Raw genomic sequence first — 21,411 nt, 5'->3', positions numbered from 1 at the left:
TCTATTTATTTTTTATTACAGCTTTTTAGTTATTTAAGTTTACCCGAGTACATTGAACATGTATATAAATTTATGACTCAATAGTTGTGTTTACCTTTTTTTGTCAAAAGCTAAACTTTTAACATTACCAATAAACAAAGTGCTTGCTATTGAATTTTTAAAGTGCAAATTTTTTAAAGGCATTTAAACACACTTTACATACTTGAAAAATTAATTTAATTTTTAATGTGTACACGTCACAAATAAAACTCGTTTTATTCTTGTACACAAAGTGTATTACAAATCATACAAATAAAACACAAACTATTGTAAAAATCTCAGTAGTCTTAAAAAAAGAAGTTTCAAATACCGGCTATTTCCGGCCATTGAATAAAATATATAAAGCATTCGAATTTTTAGACCGCAAATAATAGGAAGATTGGAAAGTATCACTACTTTGAATACTTTATGTGAGCTGATATGAAAAATAATATACATTTCTCAAAATGTCCTTGTGTTTATTAATCTCCAATTTTCTTGACCCTTAATCCAATTTCACCACTTTTGTTTGTGTCCCCGCTAAAGGCGTTTTAATACTGACAGTATTTCTGAGCTTATTTAGTATATTTTTAAAAAGTTAGGGGTATTTTTGAGAGATACAGCCGCGGTCACAGTGTTTCTTATCTTTGTTGTTGTGCTTTTCGATCGCGGATGTGTGCTTTTCGATCTCGCGATCTCTAATTTCTTTTGCAATATATATATTGCACAGTGACAACAGAGAAAGAGAAAAAACAACTGCATATGCGATTTATAGCAGGCGTGTTCTTTTGTGTGCGTGGGTGTGCGAATAAATAATAAAACGAAATGAACGAGCAAGGAAAACAACAGCTGCAGCAGCACTACTACCAATGCGATTGGAAGACGGTTAACAGTCACGGAAACTCGTTATCAGACAGCCGGGATTATGATACCAACTCGTCGCGCAATTCGCTCTCCGGCTCCCCGCCCGTCGCGTCGAATTCCTCCAGCGGTTCCCTGGATTTCGACAGGCCACTGGCCCAGTTGCTCACCCCAAAACTGGAGGCAGATGGACTGGGCATCATCCACGGCGATAACTACAGCATCTACGGCAGCCAGGCAACGGAGTCCACCAGTGGCGAGCAACAGGTGCTTAATCTGGGCCTGTCGCTGGACACCGAGGACGTCCAGGCGTCCTATAGTGCCCTGTTCTCGCAGGAACTCACTCCATCACAAACGCACGCACATCCACAAATCGTTTCTGCGGGAGCGGTCAATGGTTACCCACTCGCGGATCAACTAACGCCCATGCCCATCACGGTCATACCCATCACATATCATCATACCACCGAAAACCTCAGCTCCAACCTCGCTGAAGTTCCACTGATTGCCAGTCTAAGCGAGAGCACCGCCCAGGTGTTCAATCTGGACGACATCTGCTTCACGCTGGAGTACCAGTTCGAGAACCAGAAGCTCGTCCAGGTCCAGCCACCCACCGTGGTCTCCCTCAGCATGGTATCCACCTCCGACGAGGGTGCAACTCATACTATCAACTGTGATAATGTCCAGGGAACTGCGAACAGTAACTCCAGAGGCTCGGAATCCAATTCTCCGGCTTATTTCACTATTGAGACGAGGTAGTCCACTTGCATGTTTTCCCTCCGCTGCATGAGTATTCTATAGATCTCTTGTAATTCAAACGCTTTTTGCAATGGCATGAAATTCTTAAGATTTAAATGTAACAACCTGTTTTGGTTTATTCACAATGTCTTATTAGCATATGTTTTTTAACGAAAATAGATAATTCAAGAAACGGTCTCGAAGTTCTTAAACACTATTTTCAAAAGTTCCAAAATGATTTAAATTTAACAATTTTTCCTATTTAGTAGATAGGATTTAGTAGTTAAAATTCAACACGTTTTAAAATACCTTTAAAACTATTTTCCCTTAAAATAATGTTATTTTATCAACTTTAAAGGCATACATTTCTGGAATTTTCAAACCTATAAATTGCCTAAAATAAAGCTTTTCCCGAAATGTTCTATATATGTATTTATCTCGAATATACATACATTTTCTGAAAATCAAATTCAAGGAAAGTGTGGAAAATTAAATAAATAAAAATAAATCATAAATCTTGGCAATACATATTTTTAAAATATTATAATTGGTTCAAGCTTTGAATGCATAATTAATTAATTAAATTTATAAAAACCACAAAAATGTATATTGCCAGTTGATTGAGTTTTGATTAGGATACAGAATCATCACTAGCAAAAGTAGAAAATATTAAAAATATTTCATTTCATGGCAGACCTTGAAAGCGTTCGATCACTTCATTTTGATTTGCAATCCCAGAAAAATGTGCTAAAAACCAAAATGAGTCTGTATAATTATTGCAAATTTTTAGTGCCTTGTATGAGGTAGATTAATGTTGCTGGGTTTTTGTCGTATTTGGCCAATTATAGTGGGCCGTCAGGTGTGCCCTCCGCATTCTGACCCCCGCCCAGGGACAGTGCCACGACCACCCCTCTTTTCTGCTAATTTTCCACTGCCCACACACAAAAAGTCCGCGAGAGAAAAAAGGAAAACATTTGCCTAGCGTCTGTCGTGACGTGTCCGGCCTTTTTTTGGTTTTATTTCGCTTTTTGCTTGGCCCCCCTCGAAAAAAACAAAATCGAATTTTCATATTTTCTTCCTTGTCGAGAATTTGTTGGCAAAATTTCGACCATTCCAATGTCCACTTATTACAACGCGGTGTCCGAATCGCTAGCAAGTTGTTTGCTAATTGCCTGATTTGTGTTCTCAGCCTGCTGCATTCTGCACCGGCAATCGACTCGACTAGGGTGTACCCTCGTTTTGGAGGGTATATTGCCCCATGGCAATGGGCATCATAATGGTTGCATGCCTCGGTCTTTCCACTTCGGCTGATTATTGGGATCGAAATCGTTTGTTTGGGCTAAAAATAGTTGCGCCGATGAACGCATTTAGATTTCTACCCCCACCCCAATCGTCGACCAGAATGTATAGATGGATATAAGCATACAAAGATGTATATTTGTACAATGTGTCGGGGCGGAGATGGTCGAAATTTTCCCCAAAACTCACTCACACTTGGTGTAAGGAAGCCGGTTTTCAAACTATACCAAAATGTAGCGCTGCTATTGTGAAATGCTCCCCCGAGAACATTCTCCTTAAAAAGTACGATTTGACACTATAAAAAGTTTTCTGTATTTATCATATTATTTCACAAGGGGTAAAGATCGTACTATTTGGCACTATAAAAAGTTTTCTCTATTTATCATATTATTTCCCAAGGGGTAAAGATCGTTAATGTGTCACAGGGCTTATTTCTCTAGAATAAGTTTGAAAACATGTACTGCCGATAGGACTTATATTTTCATTCTTTAGAAGTTAGACAAAATCATGTAGTGATAAGTCACAAAAACTGAAGGGCTTTCACCATGTTTACTTAAATTTTAATAGATTTGATTCAACAAACCGACTGATTAGAACTAAAGGGTAATAGAAAGATTAAAGTCTAGTTTTGCACAAATACTTAAATAAACACATATATCCATAACGAGAAGTAGTGAAATTGTTAATTGATTAGGGCCCCTCAAAAGGTATTAAAATAGTCATAAACTAAATTTGGCTGTTCTTAAGTCCAAATGATCTGTTGTGATGGGGTTAGTCCGCTATTTTCTGCATTGTTGTTGCCCCCGGTTTGTTCATTATTATGCGGTACAATAATATTTCAATTTTTCATCCGTGCCTTGTGTGTTGTTTTGCTCCGCGCCTTCCTTCCGTCCTCCCTTTTCCACTAGCCATTCGGCGACGACGCCTTTTTGCTATTTTTACCACCATGAGTAGTGTTCCCTCAATCATATTTCTCATTTTTCAGCACTCCCGCGATCCGAAGGGGGCATCTCGATGGGTGGATCTGTATTGGGGAAGGGTCTGGGGGTGGAGCACGCTGCCCGTCAGTCAGCCTGCCAGCCGTCTCAGCACCCACGCACTTGTTGTACTATTCCCTCGACTTTTCTTTTTAGTTTCGGTTGCCGTCTGCTATTTTCTTTTGCCATTTGTTGTGTTTTGACCATGACAACATTAAATATTAATTAATCTGATTAATAAGGACCGACAATGCCTCCAGAGAACGGCTGTTTTTGCGCCCTTATACTTTATACTTTGTGTGTTATTTGATGTTTTTGCTACAACGCTCTAACCCCACTAATCGCAATCTGTGCATTTTGTATATATGTACATATGTATAAGTACGTATACTTGTTGCGTTTATTATTATGTATACACAATGATCTTAACGGCCCACTGACACACAAATCGGGTGGAATATACATATGCCCCACCCGATGCGATTTTCTGTTTGTTTCCAACTGCGAATTCGATAAATGCCTCTTTGGTCTTCCCCCGTTTTCTAAATCCGCCCCGCTCGGTCCGATCTTGCAGCTATGTGGATGAGTACGATCCAAATGACCCGGACGAGGACGAGCAGCTGGCCCACTGCATCCAGCCCGGCGTTCTGCACCAAGAGGCGCAGGAGGAGGAAGAGGAGGAGGAGATAAGGCAGGACGAGAACGACCAGCTCATGGCGTTGGCCTACGAGGTACCCACAACCAATCACCATCCGCTAGCCAAGTGTCTAACGTGCCTAACGTTACCTAACGCTTTTTGTAGCGACTCGCCATCCTAATCCTAGTGTTAGTGGAGATTCCGATTCCTGCGATTCCGCTGTAGGCGTGTGTAACCAAGTTTTGTTAACCATCTCGTGGTGCGTAGTGTTTGCTTAATTCGACATCGTAATGGCTGTCCCCAAGCGTATCACTTGTTAAATCCCGCATGTTATCATATAATTGTTTCATTCCAATGTACAATCTCTACATCTATTAACCTCCTAACTACTTTATTGAATCTATCTAAAGACATTGTTTTCGTTACAATTTAGAGTTCGGATGAGGCTCTCAGTCGCTATAGATGCAACTATGAGAACTGTTATCGCAGTTATAGTACAATTGGAAACCTGCGAACGCACTTAAAGACCCACACGGGTGAGTAGTATTCCTATATAGATAACTAATTTTTCGTATATTTAAGTGTGTCCTGCCCGCTTGACTTTCTCACTGACTAGATAAATTTTGTATTTTCCGGTTTGATGTTGTGTTTTCGTTTTCTGATAAAGTCTAGTTCCTTAGACATATGCAGAATTTCCCTTCATCTAACTTGATACTGTTGAGCTGAAATTTTTAAGTAGAGACATTGAAGACTAAATGGTTTTCTAGCAAAGTATATTGTTACTAACTTGGTTTTTGGAAAGCTCAGGCTACTGAAATCCATCCTGTTTTCTATCGAGTCGTAAGTGAACAGGAGAATGACCTTTTTCCTATAAACAATTGTGGCACTTAACGCTTTATGGTCAAACGAATTCATATTATTTAAAAAAATTCAAATTCAACCAATTGAATGTAATGTAATGTAAACAAATAAGGGTCCTTTGTTTATTTTTGATATACTCGCCATGAACCGCATCGTTTTCTCTCTTTCCAGGCGACTACAGCTTCAAATGCCCGGAAGATGGATGCCACAAGGCCTTCCTCACATCCTACAGCCTAAAGATCCACGTCCGCGTCCACACCAAGGTGAAGCCCTACGAGTGCGAAGTGACCGGCTGCGATAAGGCCTTCAACACGCGCTACAGGTGAGCAATCCCATCCACTGCGGCGGACTGATAGTCGCCGGAATAGACCAATGGCCGCATGGTTTATTAATCACCACGATCAACCAACAGATTACACGCCCACCTGCGACTGCACAATGGCGAGACGTTCAATTGCGAGCTGTGCCAGAAGTGTTTCACCACGCTGAGCGACCTGAAGAAGCATATGCGTACCCACACCCAGGAGCGGCCCTACAAGTGTCAGGAGGACGACTGCGGCAAGGCCTTCACCGCCTCGCACCATTTAAAGACCCACCGGCGGACGCATACCGGCGAAAAACCGTATCCTTGCCAGGAGGACAGCTGCCAGAAGTCGTTCAGCACTTCGCACAGCTTGAAATCCCACAAGAAGACGCACCAGCGGCAGTTACTCAACAAGGGCCGCAAGAAGAGGCCACAGAAGTCGCAGAAGTCCAAGTTCAGTGATCAGGAGCAACAGGATCCCCAGCTGGAGGAGCAGGAGGAAGAGGAGTTCCGTAAAGCTAAAGCGGCAGAGATGATGGTGCTAAATCCAGGCAGTCACTGCTCCGAAACCACCAGCACGGACAGCGGAGTGGTGCTGCACACTCTGACGCCGCAGGATCAGTTATCCAATGTGTTTATCCTTCAGGGCAACGAACCCCTGATCCTTCCCGAGACTTCTCAGGCCTACCAGCTCTCCTTCGCCGCCGAAGAGGAAATACCCAGTCCGTGGATTGACGCTGGCGTCCTTGTCTCCAAGCCCATCATTCCCATGGCTCCGCTAACGGATGCCTGCGTGGCCTTGCCCACTGAGATGCCCAGTTTCGTGGACCTGAAACCCACATTCGGCAATGCTGTGAGCGGCAACATGGGAGATCCGCAGGCGGAGACCATGGAAATCGACGTTGCAGTAGAGCCTACTTTGGCAACACCCACCTTGGAGTTAAATCAGCAAAATATCGAGGAGCTGCTTAAGCAGGACAGCTTCGACAACGAGGAGGACATGGAAACGGAGTCGCTGCTGAACGACATCCTCATGACCATCGACAACAACAGCGCCCTGTTGCAGGCCACACTGCAACAGGCTTCCCAAGTGCCCAGCGATGCCTCTGGCTTGGTGGAGCTGGACATTCGAGACAACAAGCCCACGCTCAAGCAGATCACAGCGGATGCGGGCATCTGCAATTGCACCAACTGCAAGTGCGATCAAACCAAGAGCTGTCATGGTGGCGACTGTGGTGCTGCAGCTGCCCAAAAGGCCACCAGGACGACCACAACCACAACGATGAATTCCAGCAGCGGTGGCAAACGCATTTGCGGCAGCCTGGCGCCCACCAAAAAAGTGAGTAAACGCGAGGCGGAAATGAACCAGAATATCGAGGATGTTGCTTTGCTGCTGCAAAACCTGGCTTCCATGAGTAGCGGTGGCTCCTCCGGCGGCGGCGGTTGCTGCGGAGGTGGTGCAGCCGCCAAGCCAGCACCTTCTGCTGGAGGCTGCTGTGGAGAGCCGAAGGCTTCTGAACCCGTGAAGACCGGTTGCGGCTGTGCCCAGCCGAGTGCTCCCGCTTCCACTGGTTGTTGCGGCAATGGAGTTGCTCCTGCTCCTGCTCCAGCCTCGGGCGGCTGCTGCACGGGCAACCAGAAGACAACACCACCAGCTCCTCCTCCAGCCGCGGGCTGCTGTTCCGGCCAGGGAAAAGCCCAGGAGCCGCCCGTCATTAGCAGCGCTCCCGCAGCTCCCGCTGCCGCCGTCAAGGGCAACGCCTGCACCTGCAAGAGTCCGGCGGAGGGCGTGGCCAACGGCTGCTGCGTGGTGATCTGCATTAAAACGCTGCAAGCGCTCCGCAAAGTTCTGACGCGCCGGAATCTGAACCTAATGCTTTGTCCACAGCAGAACTAAACTAAGTACCACTTATGTACACTAATCCCAAAGCCCCTGAAACCTACAAGACCAAATCCAAGAGCCCAGAGAAACCAATCATGTAATCAATCAAAGTATTGTGCCTCTTAAAAGTATTTCCCCATAAAGAAGAGACCAAAAAATAACCGAAATTGTTAAAGTGCATTTAAGCGAATCGATTCAACCAAATGTGATCCCAGCGGAGGCTGGCCGCGCTACAACTTACATTACAAAAAAGATAACCCTTCGACTAATATAAAACCCCAGTATATAGATACCCAAAGCGCCTTCTGGTGAACTTTTTGCAAACTGTCGGCGATAAACGAAAAATATTGCCATAAATCCAATGTAGGAAGATACGACCCCTTATCAGGCAATAAAACATGGCAGACTATGTAGTATATGGCCAATTGATATATGTATATGTACGACCAGTTGATAAAACGCCATCAGCTTCCTTTTATCTAAAGCTCTTTCTTGTTTTTGTACATTTTTAATATTTAACATACTAAATATCTTTCATTTTATCTAAAACTAACAATTATAGTTTATAACTACCCCAGATTCAAAGCGATCCATGCCTTTAGGGACGTTATATTTATGGGGGGTTTAATTGTTAAATTGTATCAAATATAACAGAATACTTTTGTGTTTTTTTAATCGAGTTTATGACGCTTTATATCATGCCAAATATGAACAGAAACATATTTTCTATTGTTTTCTTATATACCCAAAGTTAAATCATCTGTATAAAGTCGAATAAAACATAAAACTAAACTTGTTGTAACGATTCTTATTGCTCCAATATTGCTGTTGCCGCTGTTGCTCCTGTGGATGTTGCTTGTTGCTTCTTGCTCCTGCTGCTGCTCCTTTTGCTGTTGCTTTTGCTCCGGAATGTGGACTGCAGTTTCAAAATCGACAAACGCAGATTACTAGATGCTAAATTCTATACAGACTGTGCTTTTATTGACCCCCAAAAGAACTCATAGTACGCGCTCTGATCCACTGATCCACACTTGTTTTCTAATCCTCGCCAGCTGGTATGACCTCCTCTAGACGCCGCACGAACTTAACGCGCAGTTCCGTCACATTGTCGCCCTTCAGTTGATCCTGCAAAGGACACCCAGCCACACACGCACACACAAAGCACACTAGACCATTAGCCAAGAATGAAAAGCGTAAAAGTATTGCGCCAGACTTGCCTGCACGAACCAGCACTGCACCTCCAGCTGCACCATCTCCAGGGCGCCGCGGATGCAGCCACTGAGTATGGCACTGTAGCGCAGATTGGTCAGATCCGGCGGCAGCTCGACGAACTCCGTCAGCGGATTGCTGTCGAACAGCAGCGAGAACTCATCGGAGGCCGCCGACCAGTTCGAGATGGTGGGCTGGATGTTCAGGTAGATGCGGAACGCCTGCTGGACACGATCGGCCGTCTCGCGCATCTCCAGGCAGCGGGGCGCCGAGGTCCTCGCCAGAAAGTCCTCGATCAGGCGCATGCCCATGTTGTAGCCGATCCGCTCCAGCTGCTTGTTCACGTCCTCGGCGTTCTCAAAGTCGCGCAGCATTTGGGTGACAAGTGCCCCGTAGGTGAGTGTCAGGAACTCCGAGTTCTGTGTTTTGTTTTTTGTACAAAAGAGGAAGAGAGAAATGCAGACAGCTAATAAAAATCAATCCAGAACCAGGATGAATCCTTTTATGGGTCGGTGCCATTAAAATTAACTACAGAAAACGTATATATTTAAGTTTATAAACAATTGTTCGTATTTATTATGCGGTGTATTGACTGTGTTCTTAAATGTTCTCAATAGACGAGTCGTACATTTGATTTATTCTTAAAGCCTTGTTCTCAATTTCATTTCGAAATTGCTTGTGAAATCTATATTAATAATTGCACAATTTTTATGGTATAACTTTTGGACACGACATTGTTTTTCAATCAAAAAATTAAATATTTCAATAAAAATAATAAATTTGTATCTTTTAATTACAATAACCACAATCTACAGATTTGAAAAATATCTAGTAAACATTCGGAAATAAAGCGATATTTATAAAATTGAAATAAAGGCTTAAATTCAAATCATTAGATCTACAAAAAAATGTTATGACGAAAATCGACACTTGAAAATAAAACTCCATTATCTCGAAATTGAAAAAAGGGAACAAGGCTAAATATTCGAAATGAATGACGAGAAATTTAAACCGAAAACACCGACTGACGTGGTGTTATTGAGGGCGGGTTGAGGGACACAGAGTGACTGGCTTAGAACTATAAACTACGATCTAGTCTGGTTTGTATCTACAGCTAGGCGGCGGCTACTCCGACTTGATCGCCGTTATGGTAATGCTTGGTGTTTGGTGTGGTGCGATCAGCTTAGGTGGAGCCCTTGCCGTGCCACGGCTGAGGGTGATGCCGCCACTGGGAGCCATGGGCATGCTGCCGCTATCCGGACCAGACGAATCCTGATCCCCCTTCTCCTGCGCCGAATGGAAACGGCCCCCCTCGCCTCGCGCCCGATTCATGGCGTGCCGATGACGAGATTCGTGCAGATATTTGCAGCGCTCCTTGGGAATGCGCGACTCCAGCTTGGCCCTGGCCTGCCGTCGGATGAGGATGCGTTTGTACTGCTTGGCATTGACATAGAGCGGCTCCTCATCCGCCTCGCCCTTGGAGCTCTCGTCCTCGCTGTTCGTATTGGTCCCAGTGGTACTTGTGCTGACGTCGGCACTTATATTATTGGCCGCAGCGCTAGAAGCCGCCGCCGTCTGTTGTTGCTGCTGCTGCTGAGCTTGGGATTGGGCTTGAACCTGCTGCTGTTGTTGCTGCTGTTGGGCGACCACCGTGCCCACTCCTGTGGCCCCAGCACTGGCGGCAGCTGCATTCACCGCCGCCATGGCCGTCTGCGGTACCATGATGATCTGCTGACCAGCGTTGGGTGTCGCCTGATTGGCGGTAGCCGCTGGAGTAATCTGCACCAGCTGCCCATTGATGTTGAGGTAGTGGGGCGTGGGTTGGGCGGCCATGGCGGCTGCTGCATTGGCCGCTGCATTCGGATCCAAGGCGGCAATGGTGGGCGTCTGATAGAATATGGTCTGGCCATCGGGCAGCTGCATCACCTGCATCTGGGGCTGCTGCTGGGCCGCCTGCAGCATGATCTGGTTGGCCTGTAGGGGTATCAACTGGGGTTGCAGCCCCGTCGCCGTCGCCTGACCTTGAGCCTGCTGGCCAATTATGATCTGGGCCGCCCCTGCGGGCAACATGGGCATGGGAATCACTTGGATCGGCTGTGCGGTTGCGGCGGCATTGGTGGCTCCTCCCGCAGCCGTGTTTACACTCACATTGTTGCCGGCTGATGCGTTGTTGTTGCTGCTGCTGCTATTGCTGTTGGCGGCGGCGGAGGCGTTGGAGCTCATTCTGGACGTGGCTGAGGGGCGGCTGGTGGCGCTGAAATGGTTTTCCATAGCCCGATAGCTCGGCGATTTGTGCCGTGTCAACCTCAAGCCCTCAACACACCACTTACTGGAAAAGCGAATGAAGCCGATTTTGAGGGTGGGTGGCACGTCAAAGATTCGTTCTTAGGCTCTAGGCAAAAACTAACCTTACAACTAAAACTAACTATCTATAACTTATGATACCGATTCCCCACTTACAGCACCCGTCTCTCGATTAACTTACCACTTTCTTGGCGTCCAGGCGGGAGGCTTGTCGCGACATTTTCGGCCTGTTTATGTTGCGAATTGTCCAATTGAAAATAAAATTCTCTGTTTTTCCTACTTTTACAGAGCAGGGTTGCCAGGGTACAGTGCTGAATCACGGCAACATGTTTCAGGGCTGCAGACAATGTACATATCGTTGGCTAAACTATCGCATGGACAACTTAATTTTAATTTTTAATTTATTAAGCTTATATTAATATTATATATTTTTATTATATTATTATTATATAATTAGCGGGCTTAATTCAAAAACGATTTAATAACATATTTATATACCTAAACTTCATAAATTGTACTGCTGTGCGTAATAATAGAAGCTAATATATTGTTTAACCTTTTAGCATTAATGAAGAATAATATTACAAATTGTTACTGGGAAAAGAGAGCTGGGCTTCCTGAATCAATAAATGTATCTCCATGAAGATGCAATGTTCCAGCTCTAGTGTAATCAGCCTGGTTTATTTTAGTGCATTTTTCAAACGGTATTTTTCGCAGAGTCCAGCCACGGTAACACCGCTGTAGACGAGTGCATAAACATTTGCTCCAGGTGACAAAAAGTAAATAAAGGAAAATTTCAACCGCAACGCAAACAGACGGCGAAAAGATCCGAGAAACCGCTCCACGATGGCTTCATTTTTCAACGTTGGCGCTTTGGGAAATGTATTCTCCACTCCAGTTGGCCAGCGCATAGGTGAGTGCCCCTCCCCCTCCTCGAAAACCACCCACCGGAAGCGGGGGTGTGTGTATATATGGTTAAATTGTAACATTTTCCATGAATACAACGCATATGCGTTGATTTTTGCGCATTTGCATTGCCAGTTGTTTTATTTGAAGGCTTTTTAAGCGAATCCCAATTAGACTGGGCCATTGGAAAATTGAATTTTCACAACTTTCTTCGTCTGTTTTGTAGTATTTTTTGTTGCTTTCTTTGCGGGTTGTACACTCACACAGACACTCATATAACTCATTTGTTGTTGCCGACTATTACTATGGCAAAGTGCGGTGTGGTTATCAACCCGCAAAATAGTCTGATTTGCTTTCAAAGGCGGTGGCAACAACTGTGAGTTTCTGATAAGATTAACCCCTATATGGGTGTGCGGGCCCAGGTGTGACAGCGCACACAGATAAATGTTTGTTTGTATGTTTTCTTTTGGAATTGCTCACCTTTAACACGCACACAAACACACTCGCATTTCGGTATTGTTATTGATGCGCTCTTGTTTTGTTTGATTGCTTTTTTGCCACCCAATCTTCCCCCTTTTTCCACCCGTAGTAATGGCAATTAGTCATCATTGCCTTTAACCGCTAGGTTACATAAAAATATGTGTTAATTTATTACGGTTCCCTCTTTGCCTCGTATTTTCGCCATAATTTCCATTTGCCGCTACACAAAAGCACTCACACACCTGCATTATTTGCATTTGTGATGGTGACTTACTAATTTGTTGCTTCATATTTTTTTTTTGCTCATATTTTGTTGTTGCCTTGCGGTTAGCTTTTCCGTTTCGTATACCCGATTTCACATGTGTATCGTATCTCTGGATATATGTTATCCGATATCCGAGAAATGCATTTGCCCGCTTGCATTTGTTTGGATTTAAACGAGTTGCATTTCCACTTTCTGTTTGTACTTTTTAATTTGAGCAAGTCATTGCACTGCCAAGAGCTTAAATTATATACAGAAATAATACTCACTTGCTAAAAAACTCGGTTCCAGCTGGCCATATAAATAAACAAAGGAATGAAAATACATGATGATCATTTGAAGTAATTAGATCAGATCAATAACCGCAAAATAAACTTCACATTATTAAAAAAAATCTTAAATTTAGAGTAATATCTTTGAAAAATGAGTCAATTTTTTTAGCAATTGAAAATGTTTAGTTTTTGTGTCCATTTATCACACACAGAAAACACAAATAAATTCATAACATTTTATTTTTAGGTAGAACTGGATTTTTTATTGCAACTTTTATCAGAGCTTTTCTAAAAATTGCCATACCTTTAAAAAACTCGTAAAGTTATTAAAAGGATGACGCACAATATTCTTTGTGCGACAAATATTTGCACACAACATTTTCATGACTTATTTTTAGACACCAGAATTATTGACTTTTAAATGACTACATTTTTCTGTGCATCCCAGAATATTTCAGTATCAAAAGAATAAAAGTACTTACACATGTAGTTAAAAGATCATTTTTGAAATGTCTCTAGATTCCAACTCAATGTTCATTAATATTTCAGAGGCCGCCACCGATGCCAACTTGGCCTCGGAGAACTGGGCCGCCAACATGGAGATCTGCGACATGATCAACGAATCCTCAGACACCGCCCGTGATGCCATGCGCGCCATCCGCAAGCGCCTCACCCAGAATGCCGGCAAGAACAACCAGGTGGTGATGTACACGCTGACCGTCCTGGAGACGTGCGTGAAGAACTGCGGCAAGGCTTTTCATGTCCTGGTAGCCCAGAAGGACTTTATCAACGAGTTGGTAAAGCTGATCGGGCCCAAGAACGATCCACCAGCTGCAATGCAGGAGAAGGTTCTCAGCTTGATACAGATTTGGGCGGATGCGTTTAAAAACCAGCCGGATCTTAATGGAGTCACCCAGATGTATATGGAACTGAAAAACAAGGGCATTGAATTCCCAGCCAACGATCTGGATGCTATGGCGCCTATTTACACGCCACAGAGGGTGAGAACTTAAAGATAAAGCCTTGCTTTCAATATTATTAATCCTTTTTCCACCAATCAGAGCGTTCCTGAGTTGCCTCCTCAGTTGGTGGCCGCCCAGCAGCACACAATTTCGCCTCAACACATGGCCGCCGCCGCCGCCGCTGCTGCAGCAGCCGCCGCTCCGCCCAGCACAGGACCTTTGCATTTGACCCCTGACCAAGCGGCCAAGCTGCGCTCCGAGCTGGAAATCGTTAGCAACAACATGTCCATCCTGAGCGAAATGCTTAGTGTTCTGAAGCCTGGGCAGGAGTCGCCCGATGACTATGCCTTGCTCAACGAGCTCACCTCCACCTGCAAGGAGATGCAGTCTCGCATCGTCGATCTGATTGGTCGAGTCCAGGACGACGAGCTCACCGCGGAGTTCCTGCGCATCAACGACGAGCTGAATAACGTGTTTTTGCGCCATCAGCGGTACGAGAAGACTCGCTCACAGGGCCAGGGAGCTGCTGTCACCTCGCCATCGGCAGTGCTGGGCGCTGCAATGGGTTTGCCCGGGGTGGGAGCGGCTGGAACAGTAGCCACTACGGTGGCCACGCTCCCACCTCCGCCCACAACTACTGCCGTAAGCAATACGCCGCAAAGTGACCAGCTGCTGATCGACCTGATCGAAAGTAGCGAGGAGGCCCAACTGCCGCAGAGCCTGGGCCAGCTCAGTCTGGGTGGAGGAGCAGCAGCACCCATCGGGATTCAGAGGGGAGCCCGGCCTACCGATGAGTTCGATATCCTGGCCCAGTCACGCACTGATGGGAACCAGTGAGTACAGAATGCACCCCGATGCGTTGCACCATGTTAATACCATACTCTTTCTTAGTAAATCGGATATGCTTAGGGACATTCCCACCGTGGACGCTGCTGCAGGAAGTGTGACGGCCACCGCCTCGCCTTATAAACAGAATCAACCACAAATGGCAGCACAGCGCTCAGCCGGCGATCCGCCGGTGGTAAGTAAAGTGAGTAACTAGCCGCCAGGCAGCCGGTCTAACTAATGGCGTTCGATTTGTTCCCTTACTTTTGACCTCGTTTTGGCCGTTCGATTTACACTTTAAATTTAAATCTGAAAAACATTTTGGTTCTTTTGTTCTATGCAAATTGCGTTTGGTTTTCGTTTCCGTTTCGTTTTGTTGTTCGGTTGGCGCCCACACAGTCGACGAAAGAGAATGAGATCGACGAGATGGAGGCGTGGTTGGGCAGCTCAGTAAGTAGCCATACGAATAGCACATTGTCATTTTTTAAGCTCATCTTACCATGCACTCTCGGCTTTAGTTCCTCGATTTACATACTCTTCCTTTGCTTCTTTGCTTTTGGCACACAATTCTGGGTATAGATCTTGACTGATTAACGATTTGTTTCCACAACAGCACATCGAGGGCATTGAGGAACTGACCAGCTCGGAGTTTGACAAATTCCTAGAGGAGCGAGCCGCTGCCGCCGAAAATCTTCCAACGATCAATGCATCGAACTCCGCCGCCAGTGCCACGACAGGAACCGTCGGAGCAGACAGCTTACGAAAGACACCAAAGAAACCGGGCGCCGAGGAGGATCTGCTCGCCCTCTGAGTGATCTCCGCCAGCACCATCATCGGCTCTAATTGTTTACTCTTTCAAATGTTATACACACCCTAACATACTTATGCATAACGTCTATATGATAGCAGATACATATTAACACTTTATGTAAAATGCTTTTAATTTTTACAAAACTGCAACGATAACTATTGATTATATTCCAAAAAGCGATCTTCTGTTGGTCTAATTATAAGCCACGTCTACACATATTGATGGTAATTTAATGTATTACGTTACAAGTCTATTTGTTGTTTATTTATACATATACATACATTATAAAGCTAATTTATTTTACAAAATCAAACAATCGAAACGAAAAAACTAAAACAAAAAGGAAATACATTTCAAGCACATACCGAAGGTGAGATGTTTCAATGATAAATTTTGGATTGGCTTAATCCGAATCGTTATCTATATTCATGACTTGAGTGGCTGCTCCGTAGGCTTCATCTTCTTCGTCCTCTGACAAAATCTTTTGACTTTTTTTTTGTTTTGAGGACTTCTTCGATCGCTCTTCCAACTGGCTCTCTAAGTCCCGGATGTAAGCCTTCTTGCTGTTTATCAGCAGTAGGAATTTCCTGAGCAGTTCCTCCTCCTTTAGCTTGGAGTCCTTCACATACTTTTCATATTCAGCAAGAGATGTGGTTTCTTTGACATCGGATTCTGGGGCCGGAGCTGCTTGAGGCTTCTGTTGTCCAGCTTCTATGGCTGCATCCAGTAATTGGTAGCAATTGGACACTTTTCTCAGTGGAACTTCCAAATATAGCGTTTCGTATCCTTTGCATTTGTACATTTTGAAGACTTGTTTATCTCCATTCTCCAGGGAAATATCGTAGTCGAATCCTTGGAGGCCCATGTGGGTGGTCATGGCATTTTTGCACTCTGCAAAGAAGACTTCATAGGACTGCTCCAAATCACTGGCACCATTCCGTAGCTCCTCGTATTTAAGACTTCCCCGGTAGTTTTGATTATCAGAAGTGGACAGGAAGTCAAACTCCACTTCGTCGTCCATCCAGTTGCTCCGTACATAAATAAATGGCTTTATATCCCTTTGACTATGTGAAAGTGAGCACTGGAGTACTTTAACCACAAAGGATGACATTTTTATTTGTATTTGATTTTCACAATAAATTGTAAACCATTTTTGCGGGTCTTAAGAACAGCTGTTAAGAGTAGGGTTGACAAGTTGTTCAAAATGAAAATAAATTATAAAGGGTAACAAATTTAAAAATGAATGAATTATTAAATTTTTTTTAATTTTATTATTTATGGTTTCTGATGTTTAATTTTTTTTTCTTTTTTCAAAAAACTTATTTTTATTTATCGCCAATAAATTTATACTACATTTTAAATCCGATTTAAATCTAACCGCCAATCTGTAAAGCAGTTGGCAGCCCTGCTGTTAGTACCGTTCCATGGACATTGTCCAGCACTGGTCTCGCTAAATTACTCCCAGTTGTTCAACCCTGTTTAAGTTAGTTAGAAGCCAGTGGGAGGAATTAAAAAATTAAACGCGCGTCGCTCCTATTGTTTGCCCTATTTTCGCTGTTTTAATCGATTCGAAAGCCATAATGCTGGACAACCTCGTGGAATTTGCCAGTTACTGGTGGTTCCGATACCTCATGGTGCGTAATGGTCATAAAATTACGCATATAATCCACTTGAGAAGCTGCGCTCGCCGAGATTCTTAATTAAATAAGCTTTATTTGCTTGCAGGTCACCGAGCTGTACATGGTGGAAAAGTGGGAGCGCGTAACGATACGTAAGTTTTATTGACTTGTCAAAAACCCTCGAAACTATGGGGAATATCCGAGATTCGTCATGCTTCAGGAGAATTTTCAGGCTTATCGGGGTTATTATTGCTCTCGTTTTTTTGCAGACGTCATTTTCATGGTGCTCTTCTGCGTGTTCTGGTACTTCAACTACTCCATACTGCTCTCACTGGCCGGATTAATTGGCCCAAGTGCCTCCATGGCGGACATTATGCCCGGGGTTCAAGGACAGGGCCTCAAGGTCGCCTAAAAGACCGCCCACCTGTGCGTACTGCTCTCCTCTGTTCAAATATTATCCAAAATATCCGCGAATCTATACCTCGCCGCGAAGCTTTATCTAATCCGCACGCGTTTATACACCGCAATCAATCAATGGAGTGAAATTACGGTCCGGGAGGCACTTTCATACTTAGGCAACACATGTCCAAAGGGGCGATCTAATCGCCGGCTGATCCGAATCTGAAGTGGACAACACCCGGCGGCTGTCCATCCATAGCTGCCTCACCGTTTAATGTAGTTATCTAGCTGTAGTTACAAGTCAGTAAATAAATCTAACGCTTACACAATCGCACTGTAAAGTAGTTCAAAAATGATAAATAGCAATGTTTTCATGGTTTATTTTGTTTAATTTTGAAGAGGTATTCCCTTGTTTATTCCGACTTAACTGATGTGCTTCCATTTGTGAATTATTTGTTAGCGCCAACAGAGGTTGATCTTGCTAAATCCGTACTTCAATGCTCTAAGTGTTACAATTCATTACAAAAATATATAGATAGCCTATGGTGTATGCGTACTGAATTATGGTAGAACTAGTTTTGTGTATTTTTTTTTGTTTTTTACGTAGAAAAGAAAGTGCGCGTTTTGTTATTCGAGTGAAGATCGCACACGGTTAGGATCAGATCGAATTAGGGGTTTATATTGGGGGCAGTTTGGCTGAGTTCTTCGGGGTTGCGGTTCGGTTTTGGTTTTGGGGGGACTCACTTAGCCTACGCTACAAGCTAAACTCTTAGAACTGCTGTTTATCCGGTAATTCCATCTATGCAGGAAATAAATCAATGGCTACCATATAACTTCCTTTGCACTGCAAGCCTGTTTTGTTAGAGAAAGATCTTAGACTATTTACTTAGAGAATGGGGAGCAGGCGGGTGAATTCACCAGGTGATAACCTCGCCCTGCTCCTCCGCTCGTTAGGTTACAGATACAGATAAAAACTGGCTACAACTAACTGTACAAACTGGCCCTTCCGGAGCCGCAGGAGCTATTATCCATCTCAGGCCAATAGCAGCGACACATTGATGCGCATTTCTAGTTAGGATGTGGGGGACGTGCCATCCAGCAGCACAGACGCCATCTCCTCGTTCTGCTCCACGTACACCAGACGCGGATCCTCGCCAAACTCCAGCCGTCCGTATCTTGCCACCAGCGGCGTCTTATTATTGTTCACCGGCGGTGCCCGAGGCCACTTCCTTTTCGGCTTCGTGTGCGTCAGCATGTGCGACTTGAGGTTCGTTGACTGGGCGAAGCATTTGGAGCAACCGTCAATGGGACAGTGATAGGGTCGATCGCCAGTGTGTATCCGGACGTGGGTGCGCAGATTGAAGTCCAGCGAGAAGCGCTTGCCGCAGCCCTCGAAGGTGCACTCGAAGGGCTTCTCGCCAGTGTGAACCAACTGGTGGCGCTTCAGCTTGGAACTCTCCACGAAGCTCTTGCCGCAGACGTTGCACACATGACCGCGCGGTCCGTGCGTATGCATGTGCTTGCGCATGGCCGAATGGTTGCGGAACTCCTTGTTGCAGCCGCGATTGGTGCAGCGGAACTTGGGCTCCTCATCCTCCTCGGCGGCAGCGCTAGCTGCTACCGTGGGATTAACAGCCGTCTGATTGGACACTGCTGCCGGCAATTTGGTCAGAATTGTGGGACGTGGTCGGGCTGCATTGCTGGTAGCCACTAGCGGCGGTGGAGGCGTTGGTGTCGCCACCTGAGTCGCCGCCGTAAGTTGCTTCTTGGTCACCTTTGTCTGGTTTCCGGCACTTTTCAGCCGCACATTTGTGCTGCTATTCTGGAGCACTAATTTTGGGAGAGCCGTCTGCGGATTCGCCACGTAACCGTTGTTCTTCGTTATCGCCACTGGCACAGGAGCTGGCCCTGGTCCTGGAGCCTGTATCAAATCCACATTGTTCGGCATGTTCTCGATCAGCTCGATGTTGCCGTAAGCCTCCTCGAGCTGGTTGTCGGCATAGATGAACTGCTCGCTTAGCGGCTGGCTGTCCTCCTCGCCCTTGACATCGCCCATAAATGCATTCACCACCTCCTCCACGTCTGTAACCGCAGAGGCGCTGAATGGATCAGGAAGGATGACGTACTCGTTGCCGATGCCATCGCTCAGCACATCGTGGTTGATCATGTGCTCGTCAATAATAAGCTTTGGCATGCTGGAGGAGCCTTCATTCTGGGCAATAGCGGAGGCGGATGTCACGGATGTCGCGGTAGCAGAACCAGGTGGTTCCTCCAACTCCTCCTCCTCCTCCTCATCCTCTGAATTGAGCGAAGACCACAGCGTGACATTGAACTCGTCCTGGGTAATGCGTATGGGTACCTTTGTTTGCTTCCAGCGCTTGGCGGCTGAATTTCCAATATGCCTTTCCACGGTCCCGAATAGCTTCAATTCTTGCAGCTGCCCATTGGAGCTGTTGGAATCCTCGGCCGCCTTCATGTAGAAGTCGCTCTCCAGCTGCTCCTCCTTTATGTTGGTGGCCTCGATAGTGGTCAGCATCTCCGAGGCAATCTCAAAGGCATTTGTCATGGCCGGCGCCGAAACCTCATCGTCGGCTTCCTCCTCACCATCGCCGTCACACGACGAGGTCAGCTGCATTCCGTCTACATTCTCCTCGATGAACTCCTCGTCATCGCTAGTCTGCTGCATGATGATAGGCGGCAGCAGGGTGTCCGGTCCCAGCCGGTCCCGTGGTATTAGGTATTCGTAGGGCGTGAAGAACTCCCCATTGTCTACCACAATGTTAGCATCGTCGTCATAGTCGTCGATGATCTCCTCGATCAGAAAGGTTTCGTTCTCCTCTCCGCCCATGTGATCGCCCGCCAAAACGGTATATGGATCTTGCTCCACAATTGTGCAAGCCGTAGACGGGAGAACGTGGGTGAAGTATGCCGATGAGGAGGCGGAGTTCAGGGGCAGCGGGACGGCCGCTGCCGCCAGCGAAAGATTCTTGACAATAGGCGCCCGGAGCTGATGAAGCTGCGGCTGGAAGTTGTTCCCACCAACGCCGACCCCGACGTGATGATGATGATGATGACTTGTCATCGCGGCTGCTCCGTCTGTGTGTCTGTATCTGTGTGTGTGTGTTTATGGGCGCTCTACCTCTTGTGTGTGTGTGCGAGCGTGCTGCGAAAAAAGTGGGCAATTAGTACCTCGCCAATAGTCCGTAATATATATCCAAGATCCCTCTTGGGTCTCGAGAAAACGTACTTGTTTTTGTCGGTATTGGCGTATTGGCCTTTTCCCCCGCCACTCGATGGCCTATCGTTTTTATTGTGCGACGGCGGCGGCGGCAGACGGCGATTGATGCGTACCGCTCGATCCGCCCGCCTCGCTCCTCTCCGGCTGCCTATCGGCGGGTTAATCCTCGATTTGGGTTGAGCAACTGATCCCGCTCACCTCGGGAAGTGTAAATATTTTGAATTTTGCCGGTAAATATGGCGGAATTGTATTTTCCAGAAACGGCTAGGGTACTTTCTCTCGCGTTGCGTGTGTGTGTTGGTGTGTGCGACTGAGGCGACTAAATGCAACCCTGCGCGCGCTTTGTGTATATGTCCAGCGGTTAACGAGGTTTAAATCACAAATCCACTAGTTATTACTCCTTAAAGGATCACGGATTTTATTTAATTACTATCAAGTAATTGCATTTAAATAACCTCCAACTGGTAAACCATTTATTAGCTGTAAATACGGCGGCGTTCTGTCTATCGATAGGCGATAGATTTGTTATTCTGCCAGCAGGGCTGCC

General features: G+C 45.5%; 7 protein-coding genes across 10 annotated transcripts; 3 read left to right on the top strand and 4 right to left on the bottom strand.

The window, feature by feature from the left end:
- Positions 1-669: 669 nt before the first annotated feature.
- On the top strand, positions 670-8,369 carry LOC108052317. Of its 2 annotated transcripts, XM_017134693.2 has the most exons (5): positions 670-1,634; positions 4,468-4,624; positions 4,964-5,066; positions 5,563-5,713; positions 5,804-8,369. In XM_017134693.2, exons 1-5 carry the CDS (start codon positions 844-846, stop codon positions 7,590-7,592), a joined length of 2,991 nt encoding a protein of 996 aa, XP_016990182.2. In that variant the 5' UTR covers positions 670-843; the 3' UTR covers positions 7,593-8,369. The 2 variants fall into 2 exon arrangements, with proteins under 2 accessions (XP_016990182.2, XP_016990183.2); XM_017134694.2 differs by lacking the exon at positions 4,468-4,624 and having other exon boundaries at positions 670-1,146.
- On the bottom strand, positions 8,175-11,379 carry LOC108052319 (trafficking protein particle complex subunit 3). The gene is made up of 3 exons (XM_017134696.2): positions 11,272-11,379; positions 8,795-9,205; positions 8,175-8,702 (listed from the first exon to the last, which is right to left on the bottom strand). Exons 1-3 carry the CDS (start codon positions 11,308-11,310, stop codon positions 8,616-8,618), a joined length of 537 nt encoding a protein of 178 aa, XP_016990185.1. The 5' UTR covers positions 11,311-11,379; the 3' UTR covers positions 8,175-8,615.
- Positions 9,333-11,385, bottom strand: LOC108052318 (nuclear transcription factor Y subunit alpha). The gene is made up of 2 exons (XM_017134695.2): positions 11,272-11,385; positions 9,333-11,115 (listed from the first exon to the last, which is right to left on the bottom strand). Exon 2 carries the CDS (start codon positions 11,055-11,057, stop codon positions 9,912-9,914), a length of 1,146 nt encoding a protein of 381 aa, XP_016990184.2. The 5' UTR covers positions 11,058-11,115; positions 11,272-11,385; the 3' UTR covers positions 9,333-9,911.
- Positions 11,386-11,799: 414 nt separating this feature from the next.
- On the top strand, positions 11,800-15,916 carry LOC108052328 (TOM1-like protein 2). Of its 3 annotated transcripts, none has more exons than XM_017134706.2 (6): positions 11,800-12,003; positions 13,560-14,011; positions 14,072-14,805; positions 14,864-14,993; positions 15,197-15,247; positions 15,411-15,916. In XM_017134706.2, exons 1-6 carry the CDS (start codon positions 11,937-11,939, stop codon positions 15,606-15,608), a joined length of 1,632 nt encoding a protein of 543 aa, XP_016990195.1. In that variant the 5' UTR covers positions 11,800-11,936; the 3' UTR covers positions 15,609-15,916. The 3 variants fall into 3 exon arrangements, with proteins under 3 accessions (XP_016990195.1, XP_016990194.1, XP_016990196.1); XM_017134705.2 differs by having other exon boundaries at positions 14,864-15,002; XM_017134707.2 differs by lacking the exon at positions 15,197-15,247 and having other exon boundaries at positions 14,864-15,002.
- On the bottom strand, positions 15,819-16,772 carry LOC108052329. The gene has a single exon (XM_017134708.2). It carries the CDS (start codon positions 16,717-16,719, stop codon positions 16,012-16,014), a length of 708 nt encoding a protein of 235 aa, XP_016990197.2. The 5' UTR covers positions 16,720-16,772; the 3' UTR covers positions 15,819-16,011.
- A 290-nt stretch (positions 16,773-17,062) lies between these two features.
- LOC108052312 lies at positions 17,063-17,986 on the top strand. Its single transcript, XM_017134685.1, has 3 exons — positions 17,063-17,242; positions 17,334-17,379; positions 17,497-17,986. The coding sequence occupies exons 1-3, from the start codon at positions 17,189-17,191 to the stop codon at positions 17,637-17,639; spliced, it is 243 nt and encodes an 80-aa protein (XP_016990174.1). The 5' UTR covers positions 17,063-17,188; the 3' UTR covers positions 17,640-17,986.
- Positions 17,987-21,393, bottom strand: LOC108052306 (transcription factor Sp2). Its single transcript, XM_017134679.2, has 2 exons — positions 20,874-21,393; positions 17,987-20,789 (listed from the first exon to the last, which is right to left on the bottom strand). The coding sequence occupies exon 2, from the start codon at positions 20,706-20,708 to the stop codon at positions 18,699-18,701; it is 2,010 nt and encodes a 669-aa protein (XP_016990168.1). The 5' UTR covers positions 20,709-20,789; positions 20,874-21,393; the 3' UTR covers positions 17,987-18,698.
- Between the last annotated feature and the right edge of the window lie 18 nt (positions 21,394-21,411).

Source organism: Drosophila rhopaloa, unplaced genomic scaffold (genome assembly GCF_018152115.1).
Source record: "Drosophila rhopaloa isolate 14029-0021.01 unplaced genomic scaffold, ASM1815211v1 contig_163, whole genome shotgun sequence".
Classification (NCBI taxonomy): Eukaryota; Metazoa; Arthropoda; class Insecta; order Diptera; family Drosophilidae; genus Drosophila; species Drosophila rhopaloa.
Note: the sequence above shows the minus strand (reverse complement) of the source record. Positions and strands in the feature narration are given on the sequence as shown.

Bases quoted from the DNA above. Each gene is read 5' to 3' on its own strand.
- LOC108052329 (XM_017134708.2), bottom strand. From the start codon at position 16,719: ATGTCATCCTTTGTGGTTAAAGTACTCCAGTGCTCACTTTCACATAGT.
- LOC108052328 (XM_017134705.2), top strand. From the start codon at position 11,937: ATGGCTTCATTTTTCAACGTTGGCGCTTTGGGAAATGTATTCTCCACT. The intron at 14,012-14,071 runs GTGAGAACTTAA...TCCACCAATCAG, and splicing joins CTATTTACACGCCACAGAGG to AGCGTTCCTGAGTTGCCTCC. The intron at 14,806-14,863 runs GTGAGTACAGAA...ACTCTTTCTTAG, and splicing joins TCACGCACTGATGGGAACCA to TAAATCGGATATGCTTAGGG.
- LOC108052306 (XM_017134679.2), bottom strand. From the start codon at position 20,708: ATGACAAGTCATCATCATCATCATCACGTCGGGGTCGGCGTTGGTGGG.
- LOC108052312 (XM_017134685.1), top strand. From the start codon at position 17,189: ATGCTGGACAACCTCGTGGAATTTGCCAGTTACTGGTGGTTCCGATAC. The intron at 17,243-17,333 runs GTGCGTAATGGT...ATTTGCTTGCAG, and splicing joins GGTGGTTCCGATACCTCATG to GTCACCGAGCTGTACATGGT. The intron at 17,380-17,496 runs GTAAGTTTTATT...GTTTTTTTGCAG, and splicing joins GTGGGAGCGCGTAACGATAC to ACGTCATTTTCATGGTGCTC.
- LOC108052319 (XM_017134696.2), bottom strand. From the start codon at position 11,310: ATGTCGCGACAAGCCTCCCGCCTGGACGCCAAGAAAGTG. The intron at 9,206-11,271 runs GTAAGTTAATCG...AACAAAACACAG, and splicing joins GCCTGGACGCCAAGAAAGTG to AACTCGGAGTTCCTGACACT. The intron at 8,703-8,794 runs GCAAGTCTGGCG...TGTCCTTTGCAG, and splicing joins TGCAGTGCTGGTTCGTGCAG to GATCAACTGAAGGGCGACAA.
- LOC108052318 (XM_017134695.2), bottom strand. From the start codon at position 11,057: ATGGAAAACCATTTCAGCGCCACCAGCCGCCCCTCAGCCACGTCCAGA.
- LOC108052317 (XM_017134693.2), top strand. From the start codon at position 844: ATGAACGAGCAAGGAAAACAACAGCTGCAGCAGCACTACTACCAATGC. The intron at 1,635-4,467 runs GTAGTCCACTTG...CCGATCTTGCAG, and splicing joins TATTTCACTATTGAGACGAG to CTATGTGGATGAGTACGATC. The intron at 5,714-5,803 runs GTGAGCAATCCC...ATCAACCAACAG, and splicing joins GCCTTCAACACGCGCTACAG to ATTACACGCCCACCTGCGAC.